Consider the following 21,028-nt stretch of genomic DNA (forward strand, 5'->3'; position numbering starts at 1 on the left):
GCATGTACTGCTCCAAAACAATGATTTTGGATGGTTTATCATGAATTTTAAATATGCCTTAAAAGTCAGTCAAGATGGTGACATTAATTACAAATGCTGTTTTATAGAAATTCTTTTACCTTTTATTTAGAGACTACCGGAAGTTATTCGCCGTAAGATCCGGGCACTGAAATTCTTGCAGAGGATTCCTAAAGTAAAGAAAAGCAAGTGCTCATATCTAGAGAAGGTAATGTTTCAGAGTGTCATTAACCGATCGAATATATTCCAATGAGAAAACACACTGTTCATATCATTGTGTTTCCTGGAAATGTCTCATTGTTTTGCCAGCGTCGAAATGAATATGCTTGACAACAGAAAAGCGTCGTCGGTTACCAAAACCATGAAAACGTTCTGTCAGATTGACTTTATTTGTCATTACAATTTTATCGTTTTACATAGAAACATAGATTACTGCATGCCACAAAGTTATTGGAAAACCTCATTAGATTGATTTGGAATTTTAAGTATGACAAAAGGTTGATGATACTGAATATTAATTTAGGGATAAGATCATATATGGTAAAATTGCACTTCTCTTAGTCATTTTGTATGGAGATTAAATTGTGTTGTGAGATCCTATCACTTCATTTAAGCTTTAAATTTCTGGCTGAAGAAAACATTCCTCATGGATGTGAAAATTTGCACTATATGACACATTGAAAATAGTTGTAAAAAAGTTTATTAATCGCCTATATAAATGTACATTCAAATTGTGGTATTCACAGTTCCAGCTGCAATGTGCCCAGTTTATATCTCTCAAAATGATGTTCATATACTGTCACATGGCATGGAAAATTCCAGTACAGTTTGATTTTTGTAAATTCCATCCAGTTTCCAGAAATATAGTATTCTAGCTATATATATAGTATATCATATTATTTTCCTGGTCATACTCTAGCTCTGATATATATCAATTAAACAATGTGCTTTCGTTGTAGATGCAGCACTAGTGTTACGCTTGTTGTTTTGAAGGACATATTCTATAAGTTTATTAACTCTTGCTCTAGAAACATATCATGTTTCTGTACTATCTACATATAGAATATTATAGTTAGCTGCGATAACTTAGCTCTAGATGACGGATGGACAATTTCTGACAGATTGTCATCAGAGCTATGATTTCCATGACGGTAGTGTTGCAAAACAATGAACCTCGAAAATGCTACAAATAGCGGATGTTGTGTAACTTAATTTGCAGTAATATTTTGGTATAATTAAACATTTCTAATGCAATATAGCAATATATGAGCTTACTGTCACTTCAGGAGATCTTTGACTCACACATTCCAATATTATCATTACTCGTGAGTTGTTTCAGTAATCTGCCATTATACTTCTCGAGAAACTTGATCACATGAACATGCTGATCCAAATGTGGTATCCATGATCATGACCATATATAAATACTCTGATAAAACGTTTTCAGAGATCTTCAGCCAGATTTTTGGTAAACTTAAGTCTTGCACAAAGAAAGTGCTTCTTACTTTGTGTAATTATTCAATTTCAGAAAGTTTGACCTTTCTCATCGAGGTATATAAATTGAAATCCAAACCTGTTTATATGTTGAAACCTTGCACAAAATTTCATGAGCATCAATTAATTTTGTTTGTGTTATAAGGAAATCAACCTTAACTTAACACTGTACATGTTATTAAAGATAGAGGTATATTTTTACTGATTTCTCTGTGTGTCTTGCTCGTTTTATATTTTACCAATACGTATACTGATCAAGCTCACAAGAGGGTCTGTCTAGCTTAGCGGTATATTGCAGCTAGAATTTACCAGGGTTACATATTATATCAACACCCACACCACAAATGCAATTTATTTTAGATTGATGACAGGTAGAGGAAAACATATTTTTTTTATTTACTATATAATTTTAAATTGTACTCCATGTATCTAATAATGAATAAATTGGTTTTTTAATTGTATTATCCATTGTTTCAGGACTAAATCCTCGGTGACAAAATGAGTGAACAACTGAAATTCATTGTTCATGAACTGGCAAAGGAGCCATTCAACAAAAAATATAATTTGATCTCATTTGATTCCCTGGAAAGTATTCAGCTATTACAAGTTCTCAATGATATCTTGGCTGTCGTTGATCCAAAGGTTTGTATTTATCGTTAATTGTATATATAATTTGTCTAAATGGGTATATATAAAGTAATAGTTACATTTGTCATCATTATAAGTTGTGGCTGGGAAGCAGGAGAATTTGTTTAGGGCACTATATGACAAGTGAAAAAAAGCATACAAAAATCTATCAAAATTAAAAAGACTGTCATAAATGATATTTTCAGATTTTTATATATTCCTATAATTATTATTTCACAGCAGTTTTTTTATGCAACTTTTTCCTATATCGTCGAGGTATCTTTTTAATAATGCTTGTTGAAATAAGAAAAATATTTCTCCATTTAAAATAAAGACATATATATTATATAGCAACAATTGTATAATAATGATGTGTCAAATAGAATTATAATTAGTGTCCTGCACTTGTAATATTTTAAAACTTTGTGGATAAATATACCTTTTTATCAGCTAAAATTTCAATGCTTATACATTGTTTTTATGTTTCATACTATATTGAATTCTTTTCAGGAAATGGAATTGGTAAAACTGATAATTTAATTTAAAGTTGAAGTTAATTGTTGATAATGTTTAGTTGATGATTATAGCTTTAATTTGGTTTTTCTCATTTTTGTTGTTGTTTATTATTATACAATGTACATGTTCTGGGTGACAGAAAATAAAAAAAATCTGTTAAGTTCTGTTTCACTAGTTAGATGCAGTCAATTATAGATATAAGGGTTTGATGAATTTCGCATGTCTCCCTTCTCCATTTTGGGACTTCTGAAATAATAAAAATGTGTGCATGAAAATAGATATGTGGTCAGTTTCAAAAATTTGACGTTTGAAAGTTTCCAATTCATACAATTTCTCTTAAAGTTTATTACTAAGCAGAGGATTCCTCCAGGGCATTTCATAAATGGGGTCCTTTTCAGATAAAATATGGTCCCTTTGAATAATTTGAATGGAGCTTCCAGAAAAAAAGGTGTCCTTTCAATTTTCTAAGCTTCAAAAGGCTATTGGGATGGCGTCAATGCAAACCCTGGGGTCAATTAAGATTCCAAACATGACAGTAAATTGTTAACTGTTTTTATAATGTTCTTTAAATGTTAGCCCTTAAGTTTGAAGGGAAACATTTATCTATATTCAACAATATGTTAATTTTCAAGTTCAAAGTCATTTAACTTCAATTTCTGAAGAAATTGTAATTTAACTTCAGAAACTTTACTGTCTATTGAAAGCCTCTAGTCAAAATTTAAAAGAAAATCATAATGTAATAGATAGCAAACTAATTATGCATTAAAATTTTGTATTTTGTTTACATACTTCAAATGTTTGATGATTTGCTGTGTATAGATTGCTAAGTATATAATTATCTCAAAAAGTATGACTTGGATACAAACATATTTTAAGATGATGAGAATAAAAAAGTAAGATAAAAATTAAATATGAATATTAATTTATTATGTTGATTATTCAGCAACAAATTGACATCCGAGAAGAAAGCTCAGATCAGACCGCCATTAGGATCTTCCACATGCTCAGAGTGTTGAAGTACAAACCGCCAACAGAGTAAGTATTTAAGCATGAACAGCACACAGCATGGAATCATCTGTCTCTGCAGCTATCAACCAAAAGGACCGACTTTTACTGCAGGACAATAAAATTGCATGCTTTGAATTTTATTGAGATGAAATGTACATTGGGGGGGGGGGGGGGGGGGGGGGGGGGGGGGGGGTAATTGTCCAGCATATTACACTAATTCATCAGTTAAACTGTATCTATCCTACTATGTATGCTAATTAAGAGACACATAAACTCGGACTTTAGTCAGGGAAGTGCATGGATCATTTTGGAGGGTACCATGGGGCCATTGGCCCACGATTTTCCTGAATGACCCACATGATTCAGAAAAATCCTTTAAATTTCTATAAATGGTCCATAAATTATATATAGAAAGTTTTTTTTCCTGAAAATGAGCCATCCATTTGGCAACCCAAATTAATCCCTCAGAGTGGCATACATCAACCATACCAGTAGCTTTAGTTACCAGGCATGAACTTGTTGTAAGATGCATATGTATATTATTAAAATGGTGTACAAAAAATGTATATGATTTGTCCAGTTTTGTGACTGAGGGGTTGACTGAGCATGTTTCTATATGTACAATACAATGCACTACCTGTAACTCCTTTTAAATACAAACATAGTCACAATCACAATTTTACTGATCATCAATTTTGATTTAAATGATGAAAATATTTTTCTGTATATGGGTATATTTATAAACTATTCAACACTGGCTATCCTTTTGTCACACCATACATACTGGTATGTATATATAGTATTTAACATCTAAAGTTTACCAAATTCTGTGTCTTTGGTTTCTTTTCGGGTTTATGAATGATAGTATGGAGTTATGAATCTGAAAAATATACTTATAATTCATAATTCTGACCTATCTATTGGTTGTCACTTTGTATCTAGCTCCATTTCTGTAAAAGTTAAGTAGGGGGCATAATTGTTTTTGTAATATATGCTTGTCACATTATGATTTTCCAGTCAATGCCAGCATTTATAATTATATTTCATTATTAAACGATCTCTGTGATAAATCTGCTAGGTACATGTGAGTCTTAACCTTCTACTCATAGAATTTGATGGGACTTTAAAATTTCTACAAATTTAACATTGTGAACTCATTATTTTGGCCATACAGTTGAAAAGGAATCCTTGAAATAAATTGTAAATGTGGGCTCTTACAATCTATTGTTAAATTTAAATTCTTAGTTTTAATTGATCAGTTATTTCAGAACTTACCTATTATAAAACCATGTTTGTGTTTGAATGATTGTATATACCACTACTATAATGCCTGTTTGTGTTACTGTTGCAGAGATGTGTAAGTACCTATATATTACACAACAGTAGGTAGTTTGTGTGTTGTGGCCTTAATTCTCATCATCAGTAACAAGCGTAGTTAATTGTGTGTTGTGAACTTGTTCTAACATCAGCTTGTGTATAAAGTCTAAACTTCACCAAGATATAGATTTGGTTTAAGCTGCATTGGTGTTGGGGCTTTGTGCTGTATTTTGTCTTAGTATAATATATCTTTAATAACTCCACTTATGTATGAGAATTATAAAATTTTAGTAGAATTATAAATTTTAGTGTCCCGTTTCCCGTTTTCTGACTGATTGACCTTTTTGTACTGGTATAGATCTGACCTGCTATAGCAGACAACCAAAAGTCTTTTCATTGTTATTAATTTATTTATTGATTGTTTTTTTTTTTAATTACCTGATTTCCCACACCTGTTTTTCATTCAAAACACAAAAAAAGGTCTATTTTTCAAATTTCAATTTTCATGGAAAATCCAATGTATTAAATGTTTTACCTGATAAAATGTCTAGCTCTAAAATTCCTGTTTTTGATACATTTTGAAAATAATGTAGAAATTAAGAAAATCAACTCATGTATACCTGGTATTAATTTCAAAACTGGTGTCCCAGATTTTAGAACTTAAAAATAATCTGGAGTTGTCTCCTTTCCGCAGATCCAGTCCTCATGTTTCCTCACTGCACCTTCTGCCTTCAGCAGCTAATTTATGTACACATACTAATTTACAAAATTTAATTAATGATATTTTATGGAAGAGGCTTTGAATTTTAAATTAAGGTTTAAAACTAACATTACTATTTCCCATGGATCTTGCTTGATTGCGTTAATTTCTGCATGACACCGCAATTGTGATTTTAATATGCGCAATATGAAAACAATGGCGCTATAGCTTGTTTTGGTGTGCTGCTTAGATTAGTCTGGTTATGTTTCTGTCATTAAGACACCATGATATGGAAGAGAGAATGGCTTTACGGTAAGTATGTAATGTTTGTTCAGGATTTAAATGAAATGTTTGAGACATTATTTTAAATTATTAGTTTTGTTGTGTTACAATTGTATTTCAACAGTGGAAATCTGTTTATTAAAGTTGACTGAATATTTTTACCAAAATAGAGACACATTCAAGCATATATGAAACAAACAAAAAAATTTAAGAAAAAATCTATATGAGGTTCATATAATTACTAAAAAATGATTTACATGAACTCAGAGAGTATATATCCCCAGTCAATGATGCTTCATTAAAGGAGTGATTTCAATAGGTTCTCTTTTGGGCTACTTTGAGGATAGGTGGCAGAATAATTAGGGTATATATTGTACTTTTTCTGAGTGGAAAAAAACCCTTTCATTTTTGACATAACTATGAAATTTTTACTATCAAAATATATCATTTATTATTAAGTATTTAGTGATTTCAACATTCATTTGCATAAATCATATGTGTACATTGCTGTAGTGTTACATGTATTTCCTTTGTTGCATTTACTAACAATTAATAATAAAAAGCCAGACAGACACATGTACAAACATGTGTACAAACACATACGTGTATGGCAGACACATGCAAGACATGCATGTAAGATACATATATAAGACACATGCACAGACACAAGTGTATGACAGACACATGAAAGACACACACATGTAAGATACATCTACAGACACACATCAGAGACATGCACATACACCTGTATGATAGACACATGGAAGACACACATGTACATAATTAATAGATACATGTACAGACACATGTATGACAGACACATGTAAGACACGCATATGGAAGACACACATATGAAAGACACTTCTGCAGACACAAATAAGACACACATAGGTATATAATAAACATGTACAGACACATGTACAAATGTATAGCAGACATATGTATGGCACACATATGTATGACACAATATGTTGACATATGTACAGACATATGTAAGACACATACATAAGACACATGTTAAGACACATGTGACACACACATATGTAAGACACATACAAAATGTACTGTATACATTCATCTCATCTCTTTGTCTGCTGTTACAACAAATGAAAAGATCCCTGTTTATTATGTATGATTTCAAATTCTCATGAACGTCACATTCAGTAAAGAGTTTTGATAGGCTATTTCATTTTGGTATACTATTTCTGTTTACAGCTTCAATTCTTTTTCAATTAAGCTGTTGACTGCATTAATATTTTTGAAAGAATAAGGTGATTTAATCGGTTTACATGACATTGTTATAATAGAAAAGTAAGAAATATTAATTCTACTTACTGTACATTCTTATATTCTTTTGAACATTCAAATACTGGAAATTTACAAGAAATACATACTATGTTGATTATATATGGAAATAATAATTTGGCAGTGTCAGTTCTACAATTGGTAGCTGATATTTTTTGCAAGCATTTTCATTTTAAATGTGAGAGTTAATTGTGAATATTCATGTATTTAAATCATATCATATATAACTATACATTTGTGTGTGAAGAAATGTATAGAAAGATTTTTTGAAATTTCAATATGTTTCCTCAGAGAAATACCTTGTAATATTAATGTAATATCAAATAATCTTAACCAGATGTAGGCTGTTTATAAACTTAGAAATATAAAATTAAATGTTTTTACTCCTTTTTTTTCTCCTTCAATTTTTGTTTTTTATTTATTAATTTTTTCTTTTTTATCAAAAAGGTCTGCATTCCGCTCTGGAATTGTTCAAGGAGACAAGTTTGTGATCTACCCAATTCTGGAATGGCTGTTTCGAAGGATTCCAGAGTTGAAAAAGAGGGCATACCTGGCCCATTTTCTTTTCAAAATTGATGTTCCTGCAGAGATCATGCAAGAAGATCAGATACCGGAATTGTATTCCCAGGTAAATTATCATTGCCTCCAATTATGTATACTTACTAACTGTCGCCCTGATCCAAAGTTTTGGGATTTTTCATCACCAGTAATTCCAGGGTCTTTTCCCAATCTCAGATCCATATTTGAATCATGTGCTTTTAAGAGGTTGCAATGTCAATTGTAGTAACCTACTGGGTCGCATAATATTATTCACCTAAATAAATGTTTCGTTAAAAAAATAAAATTGATTAAAGAAATAGAGGATATCTAACAGTGTCTTCAGTAATACCAAATATATTTCACGAGTGGGCTAATATTTTGATATTTTTCACGAGTGCGCAGCACGAATGAAAAATATCAAAATATTAGCAACACGAGTGAAATATATTTGGTATCACTGAAGACACTGTTAGATATTCTGTTTATTACATTTTTTATCAACGAAAACCCTACCCTGTATGCTAACTAGGCCTAATGTAAACAAAAAAAGTAGTTTCCCCTGTCCAGGTGCTGACATATATGTCAGGCTTTCTGATTGGTCAATTATTTTGCTATTTTCTAATCATTGATTTGATTGGTCAAATCAGCAAAAGTGATATTTTTCACTAATGAAAAATATCACTTTTATAGAATGAATAATTTTTGATATTTCACTGGTAAAAATGTAATAAAATTAGTTACACATGAAAACACATCCATAAGATAATGTAGGAAATTCAAGATTTCTTCAATCTTAATAAGAACTTTTATGAGCATCATTTTGTACAGTGTTGTAAAATGATAATAATGTATACTGATTTGTATTTTTAATGGGTTTTTTTTCTGTGTTTAGTATGAAGAGTTGATGGAACAATTTAAAGAGTTACACAAACAGAGTGATAATCTTAAGAATTCTGGCTACAACACAACAGAAATCAGGAAAGATATTTCTAACATGGAGGATGAGAAAGAACAGTTGAACAAGAGGATAGAACGCCTCAAGAGAAAGGTTTGTATGTGCTGTACTTCGAATTATTGCCATAAATTTGCTTAAAAGTGAAAATGCTTATGGTAACTTTTAACATTTGCAGGCCATTCTGTTACACAGTAATACGCCCATGTACATTGATATCAAAGCGAAAAGCAATTTTGATACAAAGAGATAAATGTATGATGAATTTTCAGTCGGACATTTTTTTAATTTTTTTTTTTTTGTAAAATTAACTATTTTGGTATCTTCAATAAAGTTATATACAAATAATGTCACCACAATGTTATTTAAATTTGTTGAAAATTAGAAAAATTCAAATATTTAAGACATTAGTAAAATACACTTTGACTGTTCGTAGGTGGAATCCCATCCAAACTCGCAAACCATGATGAACGTTGCTAGAAATCTCCGCATGGAACGAGACAAGGAGAAGAGACTGGCAGAGCAACGTCAGGAACAGTCTACTCTGATACAGCACGAGGAACAAAAGATTCGGAGGCTGCAGCAACAGCTTCATGACACACGCCAGGCAGGTGTAGGGGCCACACCACAGAGCCTGCTGCAGAGGCTGGAAGAGGAGACAAGGACTAACAAATACATTGTCACGGAGAGGCTACCGAAGGACCTGATGGCACGCAAAAAAACATTACAGGACCTGCAGAAAGTTGTAGCGGAACCCGCAATGGGACAGTCAGATCTTGATAGACTCTTGAGTCAGGTATGTACAGGTCTAATTCTTAGGCTAAATACAATTTGTTATTTGGTTCTCGAGCAAATTTTTCTAATTGCATTCTTTTTTATTTTTCAAACTAGTTCTTATTGATTTTCATATAAACTGCTTCAAAATCTGGGAAACCATTAACATGGGCACTGGATATTACATGATAAAGGTTTGTTGGTGTTGCTTTTTTCTACACCTTTATTCTTTTCATTTTAACCAGGAAAAATATATGAAATGAAACGATGTTTTTTTTTACTTCAAAGCAGATGAGGGAGGTCATGAGAACCAATTTTTTTGTTTTTTGTTTGTTTTTTGTTTGTTTTTTGTTTGCCTTAATAGCTCTCTGAGTTTTACTATCACATACCCATAAATTTGTGTAGTTACTGCAGTAGTTACGTATGATATGATGGTTGTCCTTGACATTAAATGATTAATACGTGTTTGGAATGTTATACCAGATTCAAGAACTGAACACAGAGATCAATCAACTGATTGAGAAGAGGATGAGGACAGGTGACCCGACAGATGACAAATCCTCTCTATTCAAACAACAGGTATCGATATCTTCTTAATTTATCAATTTCGGCTTACTATACATGTATGCGTATCATAATCACTTTCATGTGTAAAATTGAGTCATCTTTGTCTTTGCTCTGACCCAGGTTTCATCAACATTGCATAACTAAGTAAATTCTTAACTTTATTTTCGGTAATACCATATATCGCATTCAGGAATCTCAAATTAAACAAAAAAATCTTACAACAAATTTTGTTTTGTTACTTTTTTTGGTCATTATTATCTTAATACCCTTCCCAGATTTTAAGTTATTTGATTTGTTTATCAAATTCTTCCTATCAAAAAACAAATTTTGTTTCATGACTTTTATGGCCCTAATTCTTCCAATACCCATCCCAGATTTAAGTATTGAATTTGATTATCTTATTCTTCCTCCGAAACAGGCAGCCATCATTGCTCACAAGAAGGAGGCTGCCGTGACATTATACCGGGAGATACGAGAGGATTATAACCGCACCATGCAGGAGTTGGATCAGAAACGGGACGTTGTTAAAGAATCTGGCGGAGGGGAGGTGTTGAAAGGAGAGGATGTAAGTTCAAATCAAATCCTTTTACAGAGGAACTCCGTTCAACCTGTCATGCGCAATACATGAATGTTTGGTCGGTTTAGAGAAATAATTTTGGGTACTTCAAATCAAATCCATTTACAGAGGAACTCCGCTCAACCTGTCATGCGCAATACATGAATGTTTGGTCGGTTTAGAGAAATAATTTTGGGTACATTAAAATTATTCTGGACACAAAATTGGTTCGGAATTCAGAGGGATAGGTAGTTCTATTGTCCATATTTGCAAAATGTTCATTAATATAATAAAGAAAGATCAATTCCATACATTGCTATTTCCTTCTGTATCAGGAGGTGATTGGTTTTAGTACGACACATTAAATATTAGGAAGAATCTTTTGTATAAACTGTTCTGTTGAACATATCTTGAGTTTTCAGTCCTTTTTGTCCAGGCTGTATTGTAATAAGATCCAACAAATTTGTTCCTCCCATTAACTGTATTTTCAAGTGATTATACTGTCTATTAAAGCAGACTCTAACCAAGAAATCTTCTGTGGGCTGATGCAAGATAGATAACTTTAATTTTGGAAGAATGTATGATTTACAAGAATACTTTCAGTGTAAGATTGATCTGTCATTGGCAAAAACCATTGGAATAAGTCGGCTTTTATTTGAGGTCTGAAACTATAAAGATCTCCTAAAATGTTTCGTTTAAATCTTGATATTGACTTTATGTTAAACTTTATTTGTTTTCAGTTCAAGAGGTATGTGAACAAACTAAGAAGTAAGAGCACAATCTACAAGAAGAAGAGACAGGAAATAGCTGAACTGCGAGCAGAATATGGCGTTTTGTCACGTACTGAAGAAATCCTTCGTAACAGAGACGAAAACATAAACCAACAACTGGTTAGTCTATAGCTATAGTGTGTACAAACATTTATCATGCATGGAAAAAAATCCTATCTTTATATAACCTTGAGACACAATCTTTATATATAATAAATCTTACTCATACAGCTCAGAGTACAAGCTATCTGACTATATGATTATGTTAGGGAGAATTTCAGATAAGAAGACGGTAGACTAAAGATGATGAATTGGTCATTGTATGTTCATTCTTCCCTTTAATTCCTCTCCCCTATCCTTGAATGTCATGTTCAGATTTTGATCCTAATGTATCTGCATAAAACAATGCTAAATTATAGGAGTTTAACATTAAGGCATTTGTGAAGTGTTTATTAGAGGCGTATATATGATATTGTGTTACATTTCGCAAGAGTTTCATTTTTCGCTATATTCACGTCACTGATATTATAGAGAAATGTCATAGTACTGTATCATTACTTGGTGGACATATAACTAAACAATGTTACATAGATTTGATATGCATTTTGATTAGCTAAAAATAAAAGTTGATGTATATAACTATAATAGTTTCCGATAATGGATAAATGTATGTAAGAAATATATCTATGTAAACATACATGTGATCTGATAAAATATCAAAAATATGTGTAAAGCGTAAGGGAAGAACACGAAATATTGACCCTGCAAATTAAAAGCGCTTTACAATATTTTTTTTTTCTTCAATCGCCTCGACACAAATTTGGTTAAATAGGTTTTGTAAAGTTCATGATTCACTTGTTAATAGTGATTATAGTAATAGTGAAACAATGTAGGCAGCTGAAATTTCACAAAGATTCTTTTGAGATCAGATATAAAAGTTAGAAATTGTTTTTATTTCAATTTTACACATATTTAGGACACTTATATTAATTGAGTTTAGCTCCATTAGCATTCTCTTGATTTTTAATTGATAATATTGTTTCTTTGTTGTGTAACTGGTAATCTTAACAATGATCATTCTTCCTACTGATAAATAGATTAATATATATTTTGTTTTTACAGGAATTACTGGAAAACAAGAAAGGTGTGACGGGTTACCGACAGACACAGGATGAACTGGAGAAGGTGTCCAGTGTTAAGAGTGGTTTGGATGAACGTAAAGGCAAGACGCTGGAGGATATCTCTGATATGGTACAAAGATTGACAAGGAAGATTGCAGAGAAGAAAACGGCACTAGCACCCATTATAAAGGAGCTACGTCCCATGAGGCAGAAATCACAGGTATGAAAATACTTATACCATATCTGGACTGTTCTACTATTAATTCTACCATGTTTGCTATGCAACGCCAGTTTTGATTGGTTTAAAACCATGTATTATTTTCCAATAACCCACGCTCGTGCCAATAATACACGGTCGTGAGGCACGGCTGTTACAATTTTATATATCTAATATTCACCCATTCTATAAAAGGTTACTATAGCCGAGTGGGCTAATGGGTTAGTCTTTCAATATATTTTTATCACGACGCGAGTTCGAATCCTACGGAGGCCCCCCTTTTTTTTTCTTTTTTTTTTCTTCTTTTTTATCCTTTTTTTTAATTTTCAAAATCAATGCCATATGATTGATGCTTTTGATCGTAGTACTGTATTGTATATTTCATCAACAAATAATGCAATACTCAAGAAATAAATTACAAGGTTTTCTCGGGGTTTCTTTGCTGTTTTTCTATTAGAAAGAGGTCGATCTCAGAACTAAACAGTACATGGTAGAATAGAAATAATCAACTTTGACTCGTGTATTGTTGCAGGATATACAACGAGGACGAGGATATTTTGCAATTTCAATTAATAACTCAGGCCTGCGGCCTTCGTTATTTATTTAATTGCAAAATATCCTCGTCCTCGTTGTATATCCTGCAACAATACACGAATCATCGTTAATTATTTCTTATGTATAGATATGCCATAGATATATATTTTTTCTGTAGAAAAAAAAAATGGAATTATGTATGGATTACATTTACATTTTCACGAATATATACTTTTGTAATGAATAGAATCTTACACTCTTAACGATGTCATATTGAATTTATTAAACATGTCCAGTAATTTTATATTACACTGGCATAAACAGTTGTGATCTATCAAATTATTGAACTTGTTTGATAAATTCCATATAACATGATCACTAGTTTAAGATTCTATTGATCATTTAATGTAGGAGAAAACAAATTCTTTATGGAAAATTCACTCAAGATCCAATATATAATTTGATAGGCAAATGTGTTTTACATTTTTAAACTTCGTTTTTAGGAACTAACAGCCAGGCATGAGGAGAAGAAGCAGGCTTACGACACAGCTTCAGCAGGGATGGAGAGTAACATGTCCAAACTTGAACAGGTCAGTATGTCCAGTGGATCATTTCTATTTCTAGTCCAACTAGGGGGCAGCGGTGGCCGAGTGGTTAAGGTGTCCCAACACTTTATCACTAGCCCTCCACCTCTGGGTTGCGAGTTCGAAACCTATATGGGGCAGTTGCCAAGTACTGACTGTAGGCCGGTGGTTTTTCTCCGGGTACTCCGGCTTTCCTCCACCTCCAAAACCTGGCACATCCTTAAATGACCCTGGCTGTTAATAGGACGTTAAACAAAAACAAACCAAATCTAGTCCAACATCGTCAGATGTTCGGCATTTAAAATTGCCCTCTGTTGGTGGTTTATCCATAGATACCTCATTTTCTCGAAAAAATCTAGGTAGCTTTTTTCTCAAATTACATCTTATTTTTAGGCTAGTAACTTGACAAAGGTACATATTCAATGTTAAGACTATTTCGTGAAACATAATAGCCAACAAATGGTCGTTTAGAATCTGATATTTGTGTATTTAGAGCTTGTTATCACTAAATCTCAAAAAGTACTCTACACCAATTTCATGTGGAGGTTTCCATTGGTGGTAAGTTTTACATGTTCAAATTTGGAACTGATTGCATAATAGTCCAATATTTGTATACTATTATATATCTGTTTGTGTATTTTATGTATTCTGATAAAATCCTGCAAATACCAACTGGTATTGTGTTTGTAAGTACAGTTCATTGTCAATAGAAGTGTAACTGTCATTTTTTTTTTTTTTTTGGTCATGACATTCATATTGATGTATACTTCCACTGAGTAGTCTGTAATGTTTGACCTATTTACAGGAAGTATGTGCCTAGTCTGTAATGTTTGACCTATTTACAGGAAGTATGTGTCTAGTCTGTAATGTTTGACCTATTTACAGGAAGTATGTGCCTAGTCTGTAATGATTGACCTATTTATAGGAAGTACGTGCCTAGTCTGTAATGTTTGACCTATTTACAGGAAGTATGTGCCTAGTCTGTAATATTTGACCTATTTACAGGAAATACGTGTCTAGTCTGTAATGTTTGACCTATTTACAGGAAGTACGTGCCTAGTCTGTAATGTTTGACCTATTTATAGGAAGTACTTGCCTAGTCTGTAAATGTTTGACCTATTTACAAGAAGTATGTGCCTAGTCTGTAATGTTTGACCTATTTACAGGAAGTATGTGCCTAGTCTGTAATGTTTGACCTATTTACAGGAAGTATATGTGCCTTGTCTGTAATGTTTGACCTATTTACAGGAAGTATATGTGTCTAGTCTGTAATGATTGACCTATTTACAGGAAGTACGTGCCTAGTCTGTAATGTTTGACCTATTTACAGGAAGTATATGTGTCTAGTCTGTAATGATTGACCTATTTACAGGAAGTATGTGCCTAGTCTGTAATGTTTGACCTATTTATAGGAAGTACTTGCCTAGTCTGTAATGTTTGACCTATTTACAGGAAGTATGTGCCTTGTCTGTAATGTTTGACCTATTTACAGGAAGTACGTGTCTAGTCTGTAATGTTTGACCTATTTACAGGAAGTACGTGCCTAGACTGTAATGATTGACCTATTTACAGGAAGTATGTGCCTAGTCTGTAATGTTTGACCTATTAACAGGAAGTACGTGCCTACCGAGAAGAGGTCACTCAGGACGAGGGTAGATACCACTACCTAAACTGTATGATCAACATGTTGGAAATCCAGCAACAGAAAGTGGCAGACGAAATGAAGACCTATACATCCTCAGACCCCTATGCCAGGAAAAAGACATTCAGGTACTGCCTCAAGTTTAATCCTTTGATGACCTTTTAACCCCCACCCCCCATCCCCACCCTTCCTTTCCTTTATTTTGTGGGGAATATAGTGTTACTGATGCCTATTTTCCCCTCAATAGATTTCATTCATATTGAATCAATTATATCATAGGTTCTCTACCTGATCACATTCTGGTGGACATTGCATGGTCATGGTGAAAGGTTCAAGATGACCTTCGACACCTGCTTGGGATTAATTGTTGAATAGGAGCTAGGGCATTTCATTTTTCGTGAATCGAACCAAATTATCTCGCTTGGAAGTTCAGCTATTAAAATTTGAGTTCAAGATAACACAATGAAATTGATGTAGCATGGTTACAATAATTTAATTATTCATGATACATGTACACAACTGTCTTTGATAAAATGGAACTTCTTAATACTTGCCTATATGTATTAGCTGGAATATTGTTATTTGTGATCTTAATCAACTTTAAAATTCACGAACATTAAATCTTCAAGCCAGATATGAGCTTCATGAATAGGTGAGCGGTACAGCATCAATTGGGCCTCTTGTTTTAAAGATTTCTTTCGTGCAATGCATTACAGTACACAGGCAATATTCCTTCAGGTTAAATTCACATGAGATTTTTTCACGTGAATCTCACATGAAATTCACATGAAATTTTTTTCCTGTGAAGTTCACATGAATCTTTTTATCACATGAAATTCACATGAAAAATTTCATGTGAAATTCACATGAAAAAAAATCATGTGGAATTTCATGTGAATTTCATGTGAAGGAATATTGCCTGTGTATACCATGAAAAGCCTATCATTGTAGGAATACTGCTGACAGCTTAAATTGTTCTTTCATGCTGATTTAACTGTTTTAAATTACAGAGATATATTCCAAAGAAAGATTCAAGAACAAGAAAATCTAGGGAAGGGATTGAGAGAACAACAAAAAACTGTAAGAGAGAGCCAGGGTCCAAGCATGCGACAGATGAAGATGTGGAAAGATGTTCAGCGGCTAATGGAATGTAAACTACGATGTTACGACCAGACAGGAGGCATTGCTGGCTCCACTGGTATGGGATACGGTGAGGCTCCACCGGCCATGCTTGAGGAAGATAGGCTTGTGATGTAAAATGGACTATGGTATCATAATTAATTTAAAGTTAGCCATCATATATTTTCATATTAGATAATGAAATATGGAGTTTATTAATTTCATTGTGAAAATATGCAAGATACTTTTCTGTACATTGAACTTGTAATGATGAATGATATGTTTGACTTCTTCAGTTACATTCCTGGAACATTTCGTCAATTATTCCGTCCAAATAAACTGTTGGTATGATTTTCAGTGTTTTTGATATTTTAGCTTACGAGAGATGGTGTTTTGTTTTGTGTTAAATCAGTTTTCATACATGACCAGTGCATCCGTTCTTGAACATAATTAATAATATTTTACATATATAATAACTATTTATGATTTATCAAATGTTGATTAAATTGGAAAATTGAGATTCTCACTTTATTAGATATCCATGTTGATATATTGACACTGTCTGTAAATGATAGGGGAGGCATTGTTTTCGAAAAAGGGTGATGTTAGGTTGAATAAATATTCTCCCTTGTGCTCTATTGTTTTTTATATAAAGTATAATTTAATACATTTGTACTTACCATATCACTACCTGTTCTTACCATATCGCTACCTGTACCATATCACTTCCTGTACTTACCATTTCGCTACCTGTACTTACCATATCACTACCTGTACTTACCATATTGCTACCTGTACTTACCATATCACTACCTGTACTTACCATTTCGCTACCTGTACTTACCATATTGCTACCTGTACTTACCATATCGCTACCTGTACTTACCATATCGCTACCTGTTCTTACCATATCGCTTCCTGTACTTACCATTTTGCTACCTGTACTTACCATATCGCTGCTTGTACTTACCTAATGTTACCTGTACTTACCATATGGCTACCTGTACTTACCATATGGCTACCTGTACTTACCATATCGCTACTTGTACTTACCATTTCGTTACTTGTACTTACCAAATCGCTACCTGTACTTACCATATGGCTACTTGTACTTACCATTTCGTTACTTGTACTTACCATATCGCTACCTGTACTTACCATATGGCTACCTGTACTTACCATATGGCTACTTGTACTTACCATTTCGCTACCTGTACTTACCAAATGGCTACCTGTACTTACCATATGGCTACCTGTACTTACCATATAGCTATTTGTACTTACCATATGGCTACCTGTACTTACCATATAGCTACCTGTACTTACCATATAGTTACCTGTACTTACCATATCGCTACCTGTACTTACCATATGGCTACCTGTACTTACCATATCGCTACTTGTACTTACCATTTCGTTACTTGTACTTACCATATAGCTACCTGTACTTACCATATAGTTACATGTACTTACCATATAGCTATTTGTCCTTACCATATATCTACCTGTACTTACCATATCGCTACCTGTACTTACCATTTCGCTACCTGTACTTACCATATCGCTACCTGTACTTACCATATCGCTACCTGTACTTACCACATCGCTACCTGTACTTACAATACTGCTACCTGTACTTATCATATCGCTACTTGTACTAACTATATCGGCGTTTCACACTTTAGATAATATATGTTGCCTATATCGACATTAGCGTAGTCTTAATCAGACAGATCATAATATTGGGGAAACTATACCAAGGAACTTTACAGGGCTTAGGTTTAACAACACTGAACGAAAGAATACCGGTGTGATAAAATCTGAGAAAGAAGACCTAGAATCCATTTCACATAATATAGATGCATTCATAACCCATTACCAACGCACAGTTCAGAAGACAACACAATGATCATGGCGAGATCCACCCACAGTACTGATAAATCTACTTTGCTTCGAAAAACACGTTTGACAGCAGTGTTTAAGGGCCTGAATACCAATTTTATAGAACTCTTTTTCTTGGCTGTTCAAACAGTCATCCACTGCATGTTATAGGGTTGGGTAAGGGCCAGGGTGCCTGAAATAGCTGTTTTCAGGTCTGGAAATGAATTAAGATCGAATATTGGACCATCCGTCTTCAAATTTTCTGATACATTTTTAACATATGAATGTATCGATGGAAAACCATCGCACTGGCGACTGGCACTAACTTTCTCAATCTACTTCTCACAGTTTTGGGGTGAATCCGACGGTTTGCGTTACCAAAGGTATTGCGTGCCGTTTATTTCCTGTCACGCAAATAGGCAAGCGTTATAAACTGGTCTTGACATCGCGAAGTTACATGTCCGGATTTCGGTCTGTAATCAACTCTTCTCGTGATGTTGAGAGGTATAACTAACTGGTCTATAGTCGATATGTGAACTCCGAAGTAAGTGATGACCTGTTGTTGAGTGCTGCCGCCCAGGAGCATTGCGAGAACACGTCCTCTAGCAACTTGGGATAGCCGTAGCAAATTAAAACAATTTTAAACTTCAAATATAATTCGATCATGCATTGCCAAAAACTGACGAAGAGACGACTGTGGAGGCTTATTTGCACATTTACATTAGGGGGGTTGAGAAACTTGACGACATATTTTTCAAAGGAAAAAGCTCAAAAGAGTGGTTAGGGGGTGTTAAGGTTGTGACGATGCTCACAACAGTGAATGAAATTAACGATATGACGCAAGATTGCCTTTTCGTACTTTAACAAATGGAAAACAGAAAGTGTTTGAATGGATTATGGCTTTATTTTTCGAATACATGAACAGATAAAAGTATGAATCATGTCTGTTTCCAGGAAACACTCGAATCTTAAAAGCGATAAATGTAAAAAAAAAATAGAACTTAAAAGATAATATATGTAATGTGAATCTTATTTGTTTCGCGGGTTTGTGTGAACATCACCAAAGGAGAAAAACCACAGAAATAAAGCACAGGATAATCTTTTATACCAAAATAGTCCACCACACAAGAGGTCTTACCAAATATAGATAAATATATCGATATATATGAACCATATCAAGAAAAACGTGAAGTTCATTTTCACATGGTTTTAATTGAAAATAAAGTGAAATATGTTTATCATGATTTCATCTAAAATGTTTTTTATTTTGTTTCTGTGGATGAGTGATTCCATTATATTTACCAGGATCGGCTCTGAAATTCATCAGGCTCAACGATGTATATATGTATTGCTCCCGCTCGGTGGTCTTTATTATGAGTATGAATGCAATGTGAGTGGCTGATGACAATAATCTATCAACTAGAGAGTATTCCTTTTGACAATAAAAGTTACGACACCCATTAAAGAGCTATACTTGCATTTAATAAATCGTTTTGATTATCAAGTTTTTCTAGTATGGCGTTTTACAAAATTGTCTCTAGGAATGTGTTAATATAAATGATAATATGCAGAAAACGAGAAGAAGAAAAACAACAACTTTATAGCGTTTATACAGTTCAACGTGACGTCATAAGGTGATTACGTAATCCAAGCAAAAACAGTTTCGAACAATATAAATAGGTTAAAAGTAAATTATATTGCTAATAATATAGTCGGTTTGGTGTTAGATTAGATCGGGAACGTAAAAATGTCGTTAGGTCTTGGTTATTTAACTAAATACCGATACCAATCTATTAGCCCGAGTTTCCTCTGGCCCTGACACCATGTCTGTGATCTAGATATCCCTCAATTATTACCACTTTCACAAATTACTCCTACTGTATCTTTTCCTCAGCCAACAGAGATACTAAATGAAAACACAACATTGTCCAATTGAGGCTTATTAATCAAATACGAAGCTACTATAGTGCTGTACATATGAAAAAAGAAACCTATGGTCTAAATAAACATGTAGTATAAAACCTACACTTTGAAGATAGTATTACACTACACGATATATACAGCATTGGGAGTATATCACAAAAACAATCCGGAAGGAATTTGTTAATTTCCACATGTGATGCACATCGATGTAAATATGATACAAACATGATACTCATTCCTTAGTGTTGATTCTTTATATCAACATATACCGAATGATAACACTATCAGTAAAGTCTGAAAACATCGTTTCACGTGCTGATTTTCCACACATTACATCAGCATTGATATAAATGTAATACAAACATGATACACATTGATGTAAATGTTATAAAAGCATGATACACATTGATATAAATGTATTACAACACGATACACATTGATTTAAATGTATTACAACATGATACGCATTGATTTAAATGTAATGCAAACATGATACACATTGATATAGATGTTATACAAACATGATACAATTTGATGTAAATGTTATAAAAGCATGATGCACATTGATTTCAATGTATTAC

At 33.2% G+C, this 21,028-nt stretch overlaps 1 protein-coding gene across 7 annotated transcripts; it reads left to right on the forward strand.

The window, feature by feature from the left end:
- The first annotated feature begins 145 nt into the window (after window positions 1–145).
- On the forward strand, window positions 146–16,995 carry LOC117342232 (intraflagellar transport protein 81 homolog). Of its 7 annotated transcripts, none has more exons than XM_033904288.1 (15): window positions 146–226; window positions 1,990–2,154; window positions 2,650–2,661; window positions 3,599–3,690; window positions 5,960–5,992; window positions 7,715–7,895; window positions 8,700–8,855; window positions 9,196–9,555; window positions 10,017–10,112; window positions 10,519–10,665; window positions 11,397–11,546; window positions 12,549–12,767; window positions 13,802–13,888; window positions 15,495–15,652; window positions 16,535–16,995. In XM_033904288.1, the coding sequence occupies exons 2-15, from the start codon at window positions 2,011–2,013 to the stop codon at window positions 16,779–16,781; spliced, it is 2,082 nt and encodes a 693-aa protein (XP_033760179.1). In that variant the 5' UTR covers window positions 146–226; window positions 1,990–2,010; the 3' UTR covers window positions 16,782–16,995. The 7 variants fall into 7 exon arrangements, with proteins under 7 accessions (XP_033760179.1, XP_033760181.1, XP_033760182.1 ...); XM_033904290.1 differs by lacking the exon at window positions 5,960–5,992 and adding an exon at window positions 5,015–5,020 and having other exon boundaries at window positions 16,535–16,988; XM_033904291.1 differs by lacking the exon at window positions 5,960–5,992 and having other exon boundaries at window positions 16,535–16,988.
- Window positions 16,996–21,028: the final 4,033 nt, after the last annotated feature.

This window comes from Pecten maximus, chromosome 14 (assembly GCF_902652985.1).
Source record: "Pecten maximus chromosome 14, xPecMax1.1, whole genome shotgun sequence".
Classification (NCBI taxonomy): Eukaryota; Metazoa; Mollusca; class Bivalvia; order Pectinida; family Pectinidae; genus Pecten; species Pecten maximus.